Source organism: Dipteris shenzhenensis, chromosome 20, assembly GCF_047967505.1.
Source record: "Dipteris shenzhenensis isolate YYH24624 ecotype China chromosome 20, Dip_SZ_1.0, whole genome shotgun sequence".
In the NCBI taxonomy this organism is placed as follows: domain Eukaryota; kingdom Viridiplantae; phylum Streptophyta; class Polypodiopsida; order Gleicheniales; family Dipteridaceae; genus Dipteris; species Dipteris shenzhenensis.
Window position 1 is genome coordinate 20,274,442 of NC_141615.1, and position 12,289 is coordinate 20,286,730.

At 40.1% G+C, this 12,289-nt stretch overlaps 1 protein-coding gene across 1 annotated transcript; it reads left to right on the plus strand.

Annotated features, from left to right (window-relative positions):
* The first annotated feature begins 5,679 nt into the window (after positions 1-5,679).
* On the plus strand, positions 5,680-11,904 carry LOC147889396 (NAC domain-containing protein 105-like). The gene is made up of 4 exons (XM_087391580.1): positions 5,680-6,092; positions 10,100-10,273; positions 10,420-10,694; positions 10,865-11,904. The coding sequence occupies exons 2-4, from the start codon at positions 10,102-10,104 to the stop codon at positions 11,525-11,527; spliced, it is 1,110 nt and encodes a 369-aa protein (XP_087247706.1). The 5' UTR covers positions 5,680-6,092; positions 10,100-10,101; the 3' UTR covers positions 11,528-11,904.
* The last annotated feature ends 385 nt before the right edge of the window (positions 11,905-12,289 follow it).

Sequence of the window (12,289 nt, forward strand, 5' to 3'; positions counted from 1 at the left end):
TGGCTTCCAAGGCAAGTCTCGGTCCTCTTATACTACTTGATTTCCATGCTATGGTAATCATTCATTCATAATTTTTATGTTTAGTGAATGCATTCTACATTTTACATTGTCATGCAACTCTTAATAGACAAATGCTTTACCTCTTTAAGCTAGACCTTACCTTGATTAAATCAAATTTTCTTAGCAACTTATGGCCGTTGAAATAATGTTTACTATTGGAGTTTCCAACTATCTCTCGTTTTAAAACCCTTCCACCAATATCCTATTTCACATTTAAGGTTGCCCACGTCTGCCTATCCTCCCAAATCCACTCCCTTTTAGCTCTATTCTATAAGCTATTTTCCCACAACGATTCTCATTTGACTCAAAGATATAGATTGATCCACGTAACTATTATTACGTAGTTAATGGGCAGTTATATATGTCTTTGGGTGCGCCTGCATCATGCACCCCGCACAGCAAAAACCGCGTAGAAATCTTGGCCACTGAGAGCGAAGAGGATTCCTGTCAGTTACCGTCGATTCCGGGAGAGACAGCTATAATGTTGTAATCATCTTGTGTTGTACATATTCGCGTGCGCTGAATTGAGTTTTATGTGATACTCGATTTAGAGCAAAGATAATGTTATCCGGCATGATATACGGAGTGGTTTATGTTAAATTTAATTGAGCGAAAGATGTTTTTGGAGATCTGGTCAGCGGGTTATCAATCTGGCGACACAGCCTAGGAGTGATGAATTTGTTATCAAGTGCGGATCGACTGAGAAACATCTCAATATAGATATTGACTTATCTCTGTTTTCCGATTTTGATTGCATGCAAAGAGCTGAGATGGAAGAATCGAAAGTATGAGATGGCCGATGATGGGGTCCTCTTCTTGCATTTGGAAATTCCTCAGAGCACTGCAGCTCGACTGCCGCCGCCGAAAAGCTGCTTTGCAATTGGTGGCGACAGCTTGAAAGCGGCCTCCAGATTTGCGCCGGCTGCAAAAGGAAAATTCCTTATGTGTCAATTACGCAACAGTTGTCACTTCGAAGTGTATTCTGTTGCTTCCAAAGCCCACAACACAGGATATTGTAACGGTTTATCTATGTTGAGGTAAGATCGATAAATCCAGCTTAACATTATCAAAGTTCAAACGAGTAGCGAATCGACTCCAGGGATAATGCGGTAACGAACTTGATGCCTGGATGTTCCGAACTTCTGATCCCAGCTTTTCACAACTATCTAAACATCGAGTGCATGGTACTTCGAGGATGGTCTTGTTGCCTCAAATGATGAATGATCAACGGTGAAAGATGGGGGACGATTATTACGTATCCAACAGCAAAAGTACTATGCTGCTCGATGCTGGATCCGTTAAGTTATGATGAAAATGAATCGAGTAGGACCGTGAACCGCAGCTCGAAGGACTTGCAATCGATTCCGCAAATAAGGAGCTAATAATTTCTCGACCAGGGCGGCAAGATACACTAACGTGATGCCGAGAACTAAAGTTCAAGAAAAAGGAACTGCAACGTCAAAAAAATAGTTCTTGAAGCTGCATTATTGTCGAATCTAGCAAAGGAAAGATTTACGGAAAGCAAAGGACGAATTGCGTAAGTCCGAGGGCTACTGGATGATGGGCCATGGAGCTTGTGCCACCGTCTAGGGTTCCTCGTCACCTGTCGAAGCTCCCCACATGTTCCCACCGCACATCAAACATCATAATTAGCTTTAGAACAAATTCTTGTTCTGGTTTCTGGCTCGCATTGCAATTTTTGCATGTTATTCATTCTGTTCCCAGTCCCTCCCTTTGTTCAAAAAGCTTGGAAACAGGCCCCATAGAACGTTCTCGTCCGGCTAGCGTGCTTTCTTTTCCCCCTCGTCACTTTTACTTTTGCTTCTTTATTCTGCGAGGGCCGAGGCGCAGATTGTTGTCGGCTGGGTACAACTTAACCATACAGTGGCCGAAATGCTAGAGAGGATTGACGGAAAAATTTGGTCACAGGATGATGCAGAGGACTGGCAAAGTGAGAGGTACGACGTGGGGAACGCTGCAAAAGGATTAAATGAGCCGACGACGTGTGCGTGTGATGGGGTTGGCGATGGGCAATGAGCATGGGAATGGCAGCCTTTTGGCGAGCTATTGACGGCTTTTGCAAGGAACAGCAAGAGCACCGCTTCTTGCAGCGAGGCTCACATAAGTTATACAAGAAGATCTAGAACACAACAACAAGAAGAACAACAACAACACGAGCAGCTAAGCCCTTGCATCAACAATATAGCAATTTTCTTAAGAAGAAGCATTAACAACAAGAGCCACAAAAGACTAGCCTCTTTCGGTTCAGCTCGAATACCATATGCATTAAAAAAGAAGAAGAAGAGCAACAAAAGACTAGCCTCTTGGGGTTCACCTCACATAATGTTATTGTAACACATGCATTATTAAACTCCAGCAAAAATTTTGTTTGATCACAATAACAGGAGAGGTTTTTAATTCAATTTTAGAGAAAAAACAGTAAGTTCATAAGCAAGAAAGGGTGGCTTTATTTGGGGGAGAAATTTTAGGTGAGGCTTTTTTTTAAATACCCCTTGAATGCACATGATACATAGGGTGTCTTAGTAGTGTGCCCCCTAAGAGACTAGCATTAACATTACAACAAATTTCTTAAGAACAAGCCCACCATCAAAATGTAGCAATCTAACAACATTGATTGATAAATTACAACAACAACCATAATACTTATCATTGTAACACTTATCTAACAATATTGATGGATAATACTTTTTATTAATGGTGATAAGGATTTATGCATAGCCAAGTATTAAAAAGCAAAAATTACAAAAACAAATAATAACTAGAATATAGAACATTTAAAATATCCCTAATTTTCATGAATGAATATGTTTGAGATATGATACTATATACATGGTGTTTACATACATCTTGCATAGATCAGCCTCACATAGTTGAGGTATGTGAAATATAAGTGGTTTAAATGCATACATATGTTAGGCATAAACTACCTCATAAATGCATAAAGGAAGTTTTATATGGATAATTAAATGGAAGTAATAGGAACAGTTCTTAAAGAGTGACTAATCTAAGGGGATTTGAGGATTGCCCCTTGCCTATGCATAAAAAGACCAAGGCCAATGTGAACACAACTAGGACACAATTGGCGCGTACCACTAACCAATGTGAATACAAGTGAGACACAATCCATAAAAAGATCAAGACCAATGTGAACACAAGTGGGACATAACTAGCAAATAGAAACCTAATATGAGGACAAAAAGAAGAAACAAAGGTCTCTAGTATGTGTATCATGGGCCAATGCGGCTATGACTTTAAACTTGGAATTACAACAATCAAGATATATGCTATGAATATTGGTACTACTTGCTTCTCTAAAATGTGTATTTCAAAAATAGAATTCATAAATAACATAATAGTCTACTCACAAGAGAAGCTCATAGTAGCAGGCAAGAGCGAGAGCAAAGCGAGAGCACATTGAAGAATAATAGCTGCAAGGGTACCCATTGGAAGTAAGTGCATTAATATTAGGAAACTTTAAAAATGCTACTCAAAAGGAATTAGTATATCTCAACTATGAATGCATGACAACCTTTACTATCTATACAAAAACTATATATTTGGTTTTTCAAAGAAAGGTGCTAATAATCCTTCACAAGATGTAATGAAAGAGAGCATACAAGGTCGGTGAACAAATAAAAAGATGGCCCCTCTAGTTTTCAAGACAAAAAACCACTTTCTATTGTTTCTTATAATTATAAGTGTACACACTCCAAGAATTTCTATAAAAGAAGGACACGTGTAATAAATATGGAAAATGGACATGTGGGCAATGGACATTACAACTTAAGAAAATGGATAACCCAAAAAAACTAACCTATCCCACAACAACGTCACATATAAAGAATTTTCAAATAAAGCATTGCTATGTGATGACCCCCCAACTAAGTCTATGATTGGCAAAATGAGTGAAAAAATAATGACTCATTTCACTAGGACTACATCCAAAGGAGTGCTAAATAGTTTTGCAAGTCGCTGATGGATTTTCCAAATATATTTTTTCCTCAATCTCTTTTGTATTAGTTTCCTATTCCGAGAATGTCTTTTTAAAAAGCCATGATCACTTTTTAAAGCTTCTCTCTCTCTCTCTCTCTCTCTCTCTCTCTCTCTCTCTCCCCTATAGAATTTTCAGCACCAATGTCTTGCGCACAAGCATTCATATACTCATGCTAATAATGATCAGAAGTACTACATCAACAAAAGATATACATATATAACCATTCTCTCTCTCTCTCTCTCTCTCTCTCTCTCTCTCTCTCTCCTTCCTTTCAAGTCCCCCCAATTGTTTTCTCATTTAATGCTTCTTTAATGCACGCTTGCTTTTTCTATAGAACAGATCATCTATTGTGCAATCATTTCTCTTTGATAACTTTCCTTGTCTACCCCTTGTCTTTTTCATCATTTAGTGCATATGCCCTTTTTCCCCTGCCCATAGTATATATCATCCCATGGGCAATCATAATTTCATATCTTTCCTCATTTGTTTTTATATCGCTTGCATATTGGGTGAATTTTCATGTTTTAAACCCTAAAAACTCAAAATAGGTGAATACCTAAAGTTTTTCCAATCATCACAGCACCAAATATCTAGATTTATATTTGGAAAATGGAAGCAAACATAGAGCTAGTTTGGATATGTCCCTACATGGATCACTTAATGTGTGAAAACACATTACGCTCCATCTTTTAACTACATAAAACTAAAGTTGTCTTGAAGTGTAGTACCTTGCCTACAAAAGGTGCTTCCTAGCAAAGTTGCCCACATTTTGGGTTAAGAATAAAAGTTCTACGTACCGTATTTAATAACTATCCTTGTTAAATCCTTTAGTTGAAGTAGAATAACTTGGTGAGGTGATCCAAGTTTGTGAATGGGAATGACTTAACAATAACTACTTGGCTTCTTTTTATTTTACTATTGTAAATTATCTTTAAAAGGCATATGAAAATACAAAGGAAGTGTGAACTTGCCGTAAGATGTCTAGATGCCGTAGTAGACAAAATGAGGTGGAGGGTAAAAAAGATACTAAGGCTTGTTACATTTCAAAAAAGTAAAAGTTCAAGGGGGGCTTCATTCCTTTAGAGGTCACTATCCTTGCCTAGGAGAAAAAGTTAATTTATGGCTTATATTAGGGAATAGGAGGATTATGAAGCTATTTTAGAAGGTGAAACCACCTTTCTCAAGTTGCTTAAGGGGAGATTATGGAACATGTTATTAAGGTGATATTTGAAAGGCCGAGAAAAGCACACTTAGGGGAATGGGATGCAGCTTGAGGGGGTGGCAAAAAGGAAGGGAAATTTCTAGGTTTAAAGTTAAAGTGATCAATTATAAGGGGGAGGAGAGAGAGAGAGAGAGATGTGCTTTCCATAAAAATGCGAGATCAAAAGTGGATCCACGTGCAGGTAAGACGAGTTAATCTTGTGTTAAAGCTAAAATGTCATTAACCGCGACGTTAAGAGTAATTAGACGCTGCCTTCCTTTATATATACTCGCCGCTCTGGCTATGGCGCCTTCCTTGCAACAGTTTGCTTCATGCTCATTCCTGTTTGCTCACCTGCCTTCCTGAATCCTCAAGCTCTCATCGTCATCTCCATAACGCCATTTCTCTTGATCCCTTCGACTCCCTTCATTAGCCAGCTTATCCGCCCAGACCACACCCACCATCTTTACACATACCTTCCCACATCCCACAACCTCCCTCTCTGGCCTCACCCACGCTCTCCCCCAATCTGTCTCTCCCGTTCCACCACGTAATTGCCCCCACTATTCTCCTCTATCCTCCAAACTTGTTTGACCGCGCGCTCTCCCCACTTCCTGCAGTACCATTGCAAGCGGTGACCAATTATTCGTACGTGTATGCATTGAGGAATATACTCACGGCTGCGACGGAGATTGAACACTCTGCAACCGTCTTTGGAAATAGAAAGCTCGTTCCTGCCCGATTGTACGCACCGGGACATTTGATACCCTGCCTCGGAATTAAATTTCGAAAGAAAACGTCCGCAACCTGTTGATAGTAAGTAGACTCTTCTCCAATGCGGTTCAATTTGCGAGATATTACCGTTTATTAGTTGGGACGCTCGTCTATTGGTTAGGAGTCTGCGAGTCTAGCAAGCGGCAGTCACGCGTTGAATTTAGAAAGGTTGACGTGCTATGTTATATCTAGTGTTTTACAGCTTAGATCAGTTCCATACGTGATAAAGCCATCCTCTTACAAAGTTGGAATTGTGTGAAGCGCAGCCGTTCTAGTCCTGCAAGCTTATGTTCCAAAGCCTTCATCAAATATCACAAAACCAGTGTTACTCTGCCCAATTCTAATGACCCGATTCCTACACCAATTATGGGCACTGTACTATTCAATAGACGAAATTTTCAAAATCAGTTGGATTGAAAATCTTGCAAGACCCTAGAGTTTTTATGCATCAAAAGTAGAACAATCTCTAGTCTGCTTTCCCTTCTAGGTATTAAAGCACCAGCTATGAGACTTCCTGCATGGACCTATCTCCTTTATACATGGATCTATGTGACATTCGTCATCAAATTGTTTCTACTCATGTTTAAGTGAGTGGGTCCATCATGCATTGACGTATCTCTAGATGCATGGACGTATCTCCAGACGCATGGACCTATCTCACACATCACAAGCATCACTAAACATGCTATCTATTTGAGGTGCGTGGGAGGGTCTATATGCATGCAGCTGGAGCACTACAGAAGGTAATATAGAAGGTGAGTCTATAGACATGTCTATATATAACATAGGGAGAGGAGTCATAGAAACTTGAAAGATAAGGATGAGAGAAAGGAGGAGATGACTAGAAACTTCAAAGAGTTGTGTGTTACACACCAATGCTTCAAATTGGTAATGCATAAAAATCGTGATGTGTAGTCATTCCTACTTCCTCCTTACACCTTCGAGAATCAAAGACCTCTATAATAAAAGTATATTGTTTCTTTTGCGATTTGGTAGCTCAATTCGGTGTGACCTTTTCAATTAAAAGATTTTACACTTAAGAATGGCTAAGGGGGGATTTGGACCCATTATCTATTTGCATAATGCAAATGCTCTATATCCACTGAGTTATTTCCTTAAATATCATGTGTATCTAGATGTAGGTTTAATTCCTTTGTCTAGACTCATAATTATTAATTAACAAAATCATTTTCTCATGGGGTGCCCTTGATGTCCTAACACAAGGTGGATTGAGCTCTACGCCTTGACTAAAAGCCTCCTCCATAGCTTGGTTTGCTATGGTAGAAGTGATTGAATATCCAAGAGACGTCATCAAAGAGGTCATCGTAAATTTGCTTTATGTACCTTCTCTCATTGCCCTAAAATAAAATGTGGGTGAAGGGAAGAGAGTCCTATTGGTTTCTCTTTTTGGGTGGAATCTTTTCCGTTTTGTTTACGAAGGAAATGTTGATGCTTGAAATATGAAAGCCTACTTATGCCCTAGCTTCTATTTACTCCTCTAGCCCTTGGACATTTACATTCCACTGAATATTGGAATAACCGAATATAATAATGTTCTCCACCCATTTGCTATGTCAATGACTTTGTGAGTTGACAATTAATGTTCAAATCTCTATTGGCTTCCATATTTTGTTTCATTAGTACACATGGGTTACATGGGTATTCACAATCGTAGGCATGATCGATGATGGTTGCATACATTCTCTTAAAAGCTCCCCCCTCCTCTCTCTCTCTCTCTCTCTCTCTCTCTCTCTCTCTCTCTCTCTCTCTCTCTCTCTCTCTCTCTCTCTCTCTCTCTCTCTCTCTCTCTCTCTCTCTCTCTCTCTTTTCATGATCAATTTAGTTTTAGAAGACCGACCCCATTGCGAAGTGTGTCACCTTTGCTTAAGGATCAAGCTATTCATGAAATGCATTATAATCATGGCTATGGGGGAATTTGCACCCATTAGCTATTTACATATGCATAGGCTCTAATATTACCCCTAGTTATTGCCTTGAGAGTGTGTATAGGGATATAGGATTATGATGACCCATATAATGAATATGCCTCTTGGATTTTTAATCATCACTATCACAGAAAAACAAGTTGTAAAGGCATCTTTCAATTTTGTGAGGATAGAGTTGAAGACACTAGCTTTAAGATCTTCTAGCCTCTATCATGTGGATTTTTTGTTATATGTTGTTTGTTGAGGAGAATGTATGAGTAAACCAATTTCATTCCATCCTTAGTGCTAGAGATGATGTAGCCATAACTCTTTTATGTTGTACTCTTGAATTTTTATTTATAGCTTCTTGACACCAATTTCCATCAATGAGTAGCATCGATCAAGACCATTCATGAGTCAGTTATATATAATTTAGAGCTTGTGGAGTACTTTAATTTGTGAAATGGTCAAGAGGATTGAGGGCGTGGGGTTTATCAAAATCCAATTTGTACACGCTTTCTAGTGACTAAAATTTTGAGGATTTTCAAAATGATCTATGTATAATATTTTCATGTAAAATGCAATTTCACTTATTTTTAAATTTATAATGTTTTATTAGTGGTGTGTCATGCATTACTTTTTGATGTGATGTTTCAATAGATCATCGTCTCATGTATGTTGATATTATCTTATTGAAAATTTGCATGGTATTCATGTATGTGGTGAAAGAAGCACAATCATCAAGAGGTTCATATGTATCTAGACATGTCATCGAGACACAAGTTTAACTAGCTCATTAATGCTACATCAACCTTAGAGGAATGATGTCATAATACTTGGGGTTACTATGGAATAGGGAATTGTTTTGAAAATGAATTATTTTTTAATGCTCGCTCTATGTAATGTCACATTCTAATACTTACAATGTAAGGGGAGAGGTGTGAAATGAAAGGGGAAGTAAAAGAGGAGAGTACCTCCTTTTCATATTGAATTTAGGCATTTCCAATTAACTTTCTCCTTCGGTAAGTTATGTCAATAGAACAATTTATTGAGACTAAGGGAGTTCAAAATAGGAGAATAGGTAGATGAGAAGTATATATGAGCAATCTAATGGAACAATAATTAGGTAAGAGGCATTAGGGGAGTATTATAAGACTACTCAATAGTTTCTCACTAGTATCTAAGAGATGGCTCAATAGTATCTAAGGAATGGAAGAGTAAAAGAGGGACCATTAAGATAATGGTCCACATTAAAATGTGAAAGGACCTAGGGATGCAAAGCTAAGGGGTGAAAAATAAGGTTGGTATGAGATGACGACTCCATGCGAGGAGGTCACAAAGGGGATTCATGGTGTCGAGTGGCTACAAGCAGAAGATGCCGTTGAGTAAGGATGGAGGCTTAAGGATTGGAAGCGCAGCGTTGGAAGCAATGTAATAATCCATATGTATAATTTAAATCGCAAGTATCTAGGCTAGATCGGCATTAGGGTGATGTCTATAAGGGGACTTGGGTTGCTGTTTAAAGTAAGGCCTGGCCATGTGCATGGAAAAGGTGAGCATTCCGTTGTTGCTTCAGCTTCGCACAAGTTCGCAGTCGAGTGCAACTCACTCCCGTCAGGGAATGCCTGATTGCAGCGTTTGTATTTGTTTACTCTGATATTTCTGAAGATCTTTCCATAGAATTTTGATTACGTATTCAGCATGCATGCATGATCGCTTGGCGCTTCTTACGACACAAGAAGAACATGCTGAAATCCCAGATCTTCCATTTTCATTGTCCAAAGTAATATTGGCAACAAGAGCGAGCTGTTATCACTTGTGTCGTTACACGAGTTTCCTCAAGACAACCAGTGTCAACCACTCAGACTTGAACGTAGAAGAGAGTGCACCGGAAATCTCAGATTTCAAATTGTTCATATCTAAATCAAGGGCGACAAGAACCAACTGTTTCCTGTCTTTTGGTGAACAGAATTTCGCCTAATTGCACTGCATGTTGGTTGCATACTTTAATTTCTGATGTCCTGTTATGTCATAAAAGAAACGTCACTCAACTTCTTTCTGTCTCTGTCTGTCTCTCTGCTGGGCTTCTGTTTCGTAGCATATTTGATAATGTACTTCTTTCAGGAATGGCGACCCCAGGAAGTGGTCCCTCCCAAGTACCCCCGGGTTTCAGGTTCCACCCAACCGACGAGGAGCTGGTGAATTACTATTTGAGAAAGAAAGTAGCACGACAGAAATTCGATCTGGATGTGATTAGAGATGTGGACTTGAACAAACTTGAACCGTGGGACCTCAACGGTAAGCATGATGAGACTCGACTGACGAGTTGATCTCCTTGTTGGATTTCTGAAATGCTAACCTAGGCGGCGGTGTGTAAGCATGCATTGCAAGTTTTTGGCAATAGATATCTAATGCCTCTCGATCTTAAACGCGAATGTTCACAGATAGGTGTAGAATAGATTCAGCACAACAGACGGAGTGGTATTTCTTCAGCCACAAGGATAAGAAGTACCCCACCGGCACTCGGACAAATAGAGCGACGGCGGCCGGTTTCTGGAAGGCCACCGGAAGAGACAAAGCTGTACATTCAAGCTACAAGCGTATTGGCATGAGGAAGACCTTAGTATTTTACAAAGGAAGGGCTCCACATGGCCAGAAGACTGACTGGATTATGCATGAATACCGTTTGGAAGAGTCCGAGACGGGACTTCGAGGCAATGTATGTTCCAATCCATGGTTTTTCGTTCATTGCAAACCTCTAGCTTCGACGATTGCTTGCCTCAGGCTTTTCTAACAATGGATTCGATTCTCCTCGTGACAACGCATACTATACCTCAAATCCCAGTCTGAGACGTAGAAAAAGCTAATATAGATGCATGTATTTTACAGGAAGATGGCTGGGTTGTTTGCCGAGTGTTCAAGAAGCGCATCCATCATCAGAAGACCAGTCAGGAAAGCCAACCCATGCTCGCATCGGTGGAAGATCACTCCAGCCTGATTGATTCGAATATGGAATACTACAATAACTACCAGTCCCCGAACGTGCCGGCAGCGCCCAGCATGAATTTTCAATGCAAGCAAGAAGTGGAATACCCATTCTTGCACTTGCCTCAACTTGAGAGCCCCAAGGAAGCAAGTAATATCGCCTTCTCCAACGCTTTCCCAGATCATGGAAGGCGAGATTTCTCTGATTACAAGTGCTCAGAATTCCAGCAGCCCTGCTTTTCCTTGGAGGTGCCTCCACTGGAAGGTTGCAGCACCAAGTCGTTGTTTAGCTGCGAAGACAACCTGACGGACAGCTATGGCGAGTCCAACGAGTGGAGCGTACTGGAGAGCATCACAACCGACCTGAGGTACCCTCCAGAGTTCAGCGATCTATCTACATTGCCTCTCACATCATGCTGTAGACCAGTTCTCGCCCACATGCGATTTGGATCACTGGAAGATTTACATGAAGTAGCGGAAGCTGTGGCGTCCCCTCATCTCTCAACCAAAGATTGCAACCAGGGCATGCTCAAAAAGGCCCATTCTATCCAACAATCTATCAGCTGATCAGATCCAGCATGAGCTTAGTAGTCTCCAACAAAAGACGCCAAATGCAAATTAGAAGTTCCTGATACTGGGATGCGAGGGAATATACAAACCCATCAACCAAGTGGGTCTCTGGCCAGATTATACGCTGAAGTCTGGCAATAATTCTTCGATGCCTTGCACCCATTCCTGCTGCACCTGGTCCAGAAGCTGATGGCAGCCACCTGCACAGACGCTGATGGCAAGTCACCTGCACAGAAGCTGATGGTAGTCGATTTGCACAGAAGCTGATGGAAGCCACCTACACAGAAGCTGATGGCAGCCACCTGATGGTAGTGGAACTCAACAGAAGCTGACGGTAGTCGACCTGCACAGAAGCTGAAGGCACCATCCTTCCACCGTTGTTCCCATTCATTTTTTATTTTCATTATTTGTTCTTTGTATTTTAAAGTAATATAGCTTTTCCTTTTCTTCCTTTCTCTATTTTACGCTTGACTCATACTATGGAGGAGAATCCACAGATCATGGGTAACCATTCTAAATAGGAGAAGGATAAAGAACGCTCTCTCTCTTTGTTTTTACATGGATAGAGTGACGGAATTTTCTACAAATTAGCACAAGTCTTCCCTATAGCACTAATAATGTATACATTCAAGGATAAATGGGTCGTATGAAATATGACTTCACCTATCTATATCTATCTATGTTTACTTATTTAGATGTTAGTCAAACGTTATGCCACGTGGAGCTCAAAGAGCTCATTCCTGTTTTCTTGCGATTCGT

What these genes read in the sequence shown, in the direction of transcription:
- LOC147889396 (XM_087391580.1), top strand. Translation starts at nt 10,102, where the DNA reads ATGGCGACCCCAGGAAGTGGTCCCTCCCAAGTACCCCCGGGTTTCAGG. An exon ending in TGAACCGTGGGACCTCAACG is followed by an intron (nt 10,274 to 10,419) that starts GTAAGCATGATG and finishes GAATGTTCACAG; the next exon opens with ATAGGTGTAGAATAGATTCA. An exon ending in AGACGGGACTTCGAGGCAAT is followed by an intron (nt 10,695 to 10,864) that starts GTATGTTCCAAT and finishes TGTATTTTACAG; the next exon opens with GAAGATGGCTGGGTTGTTTG.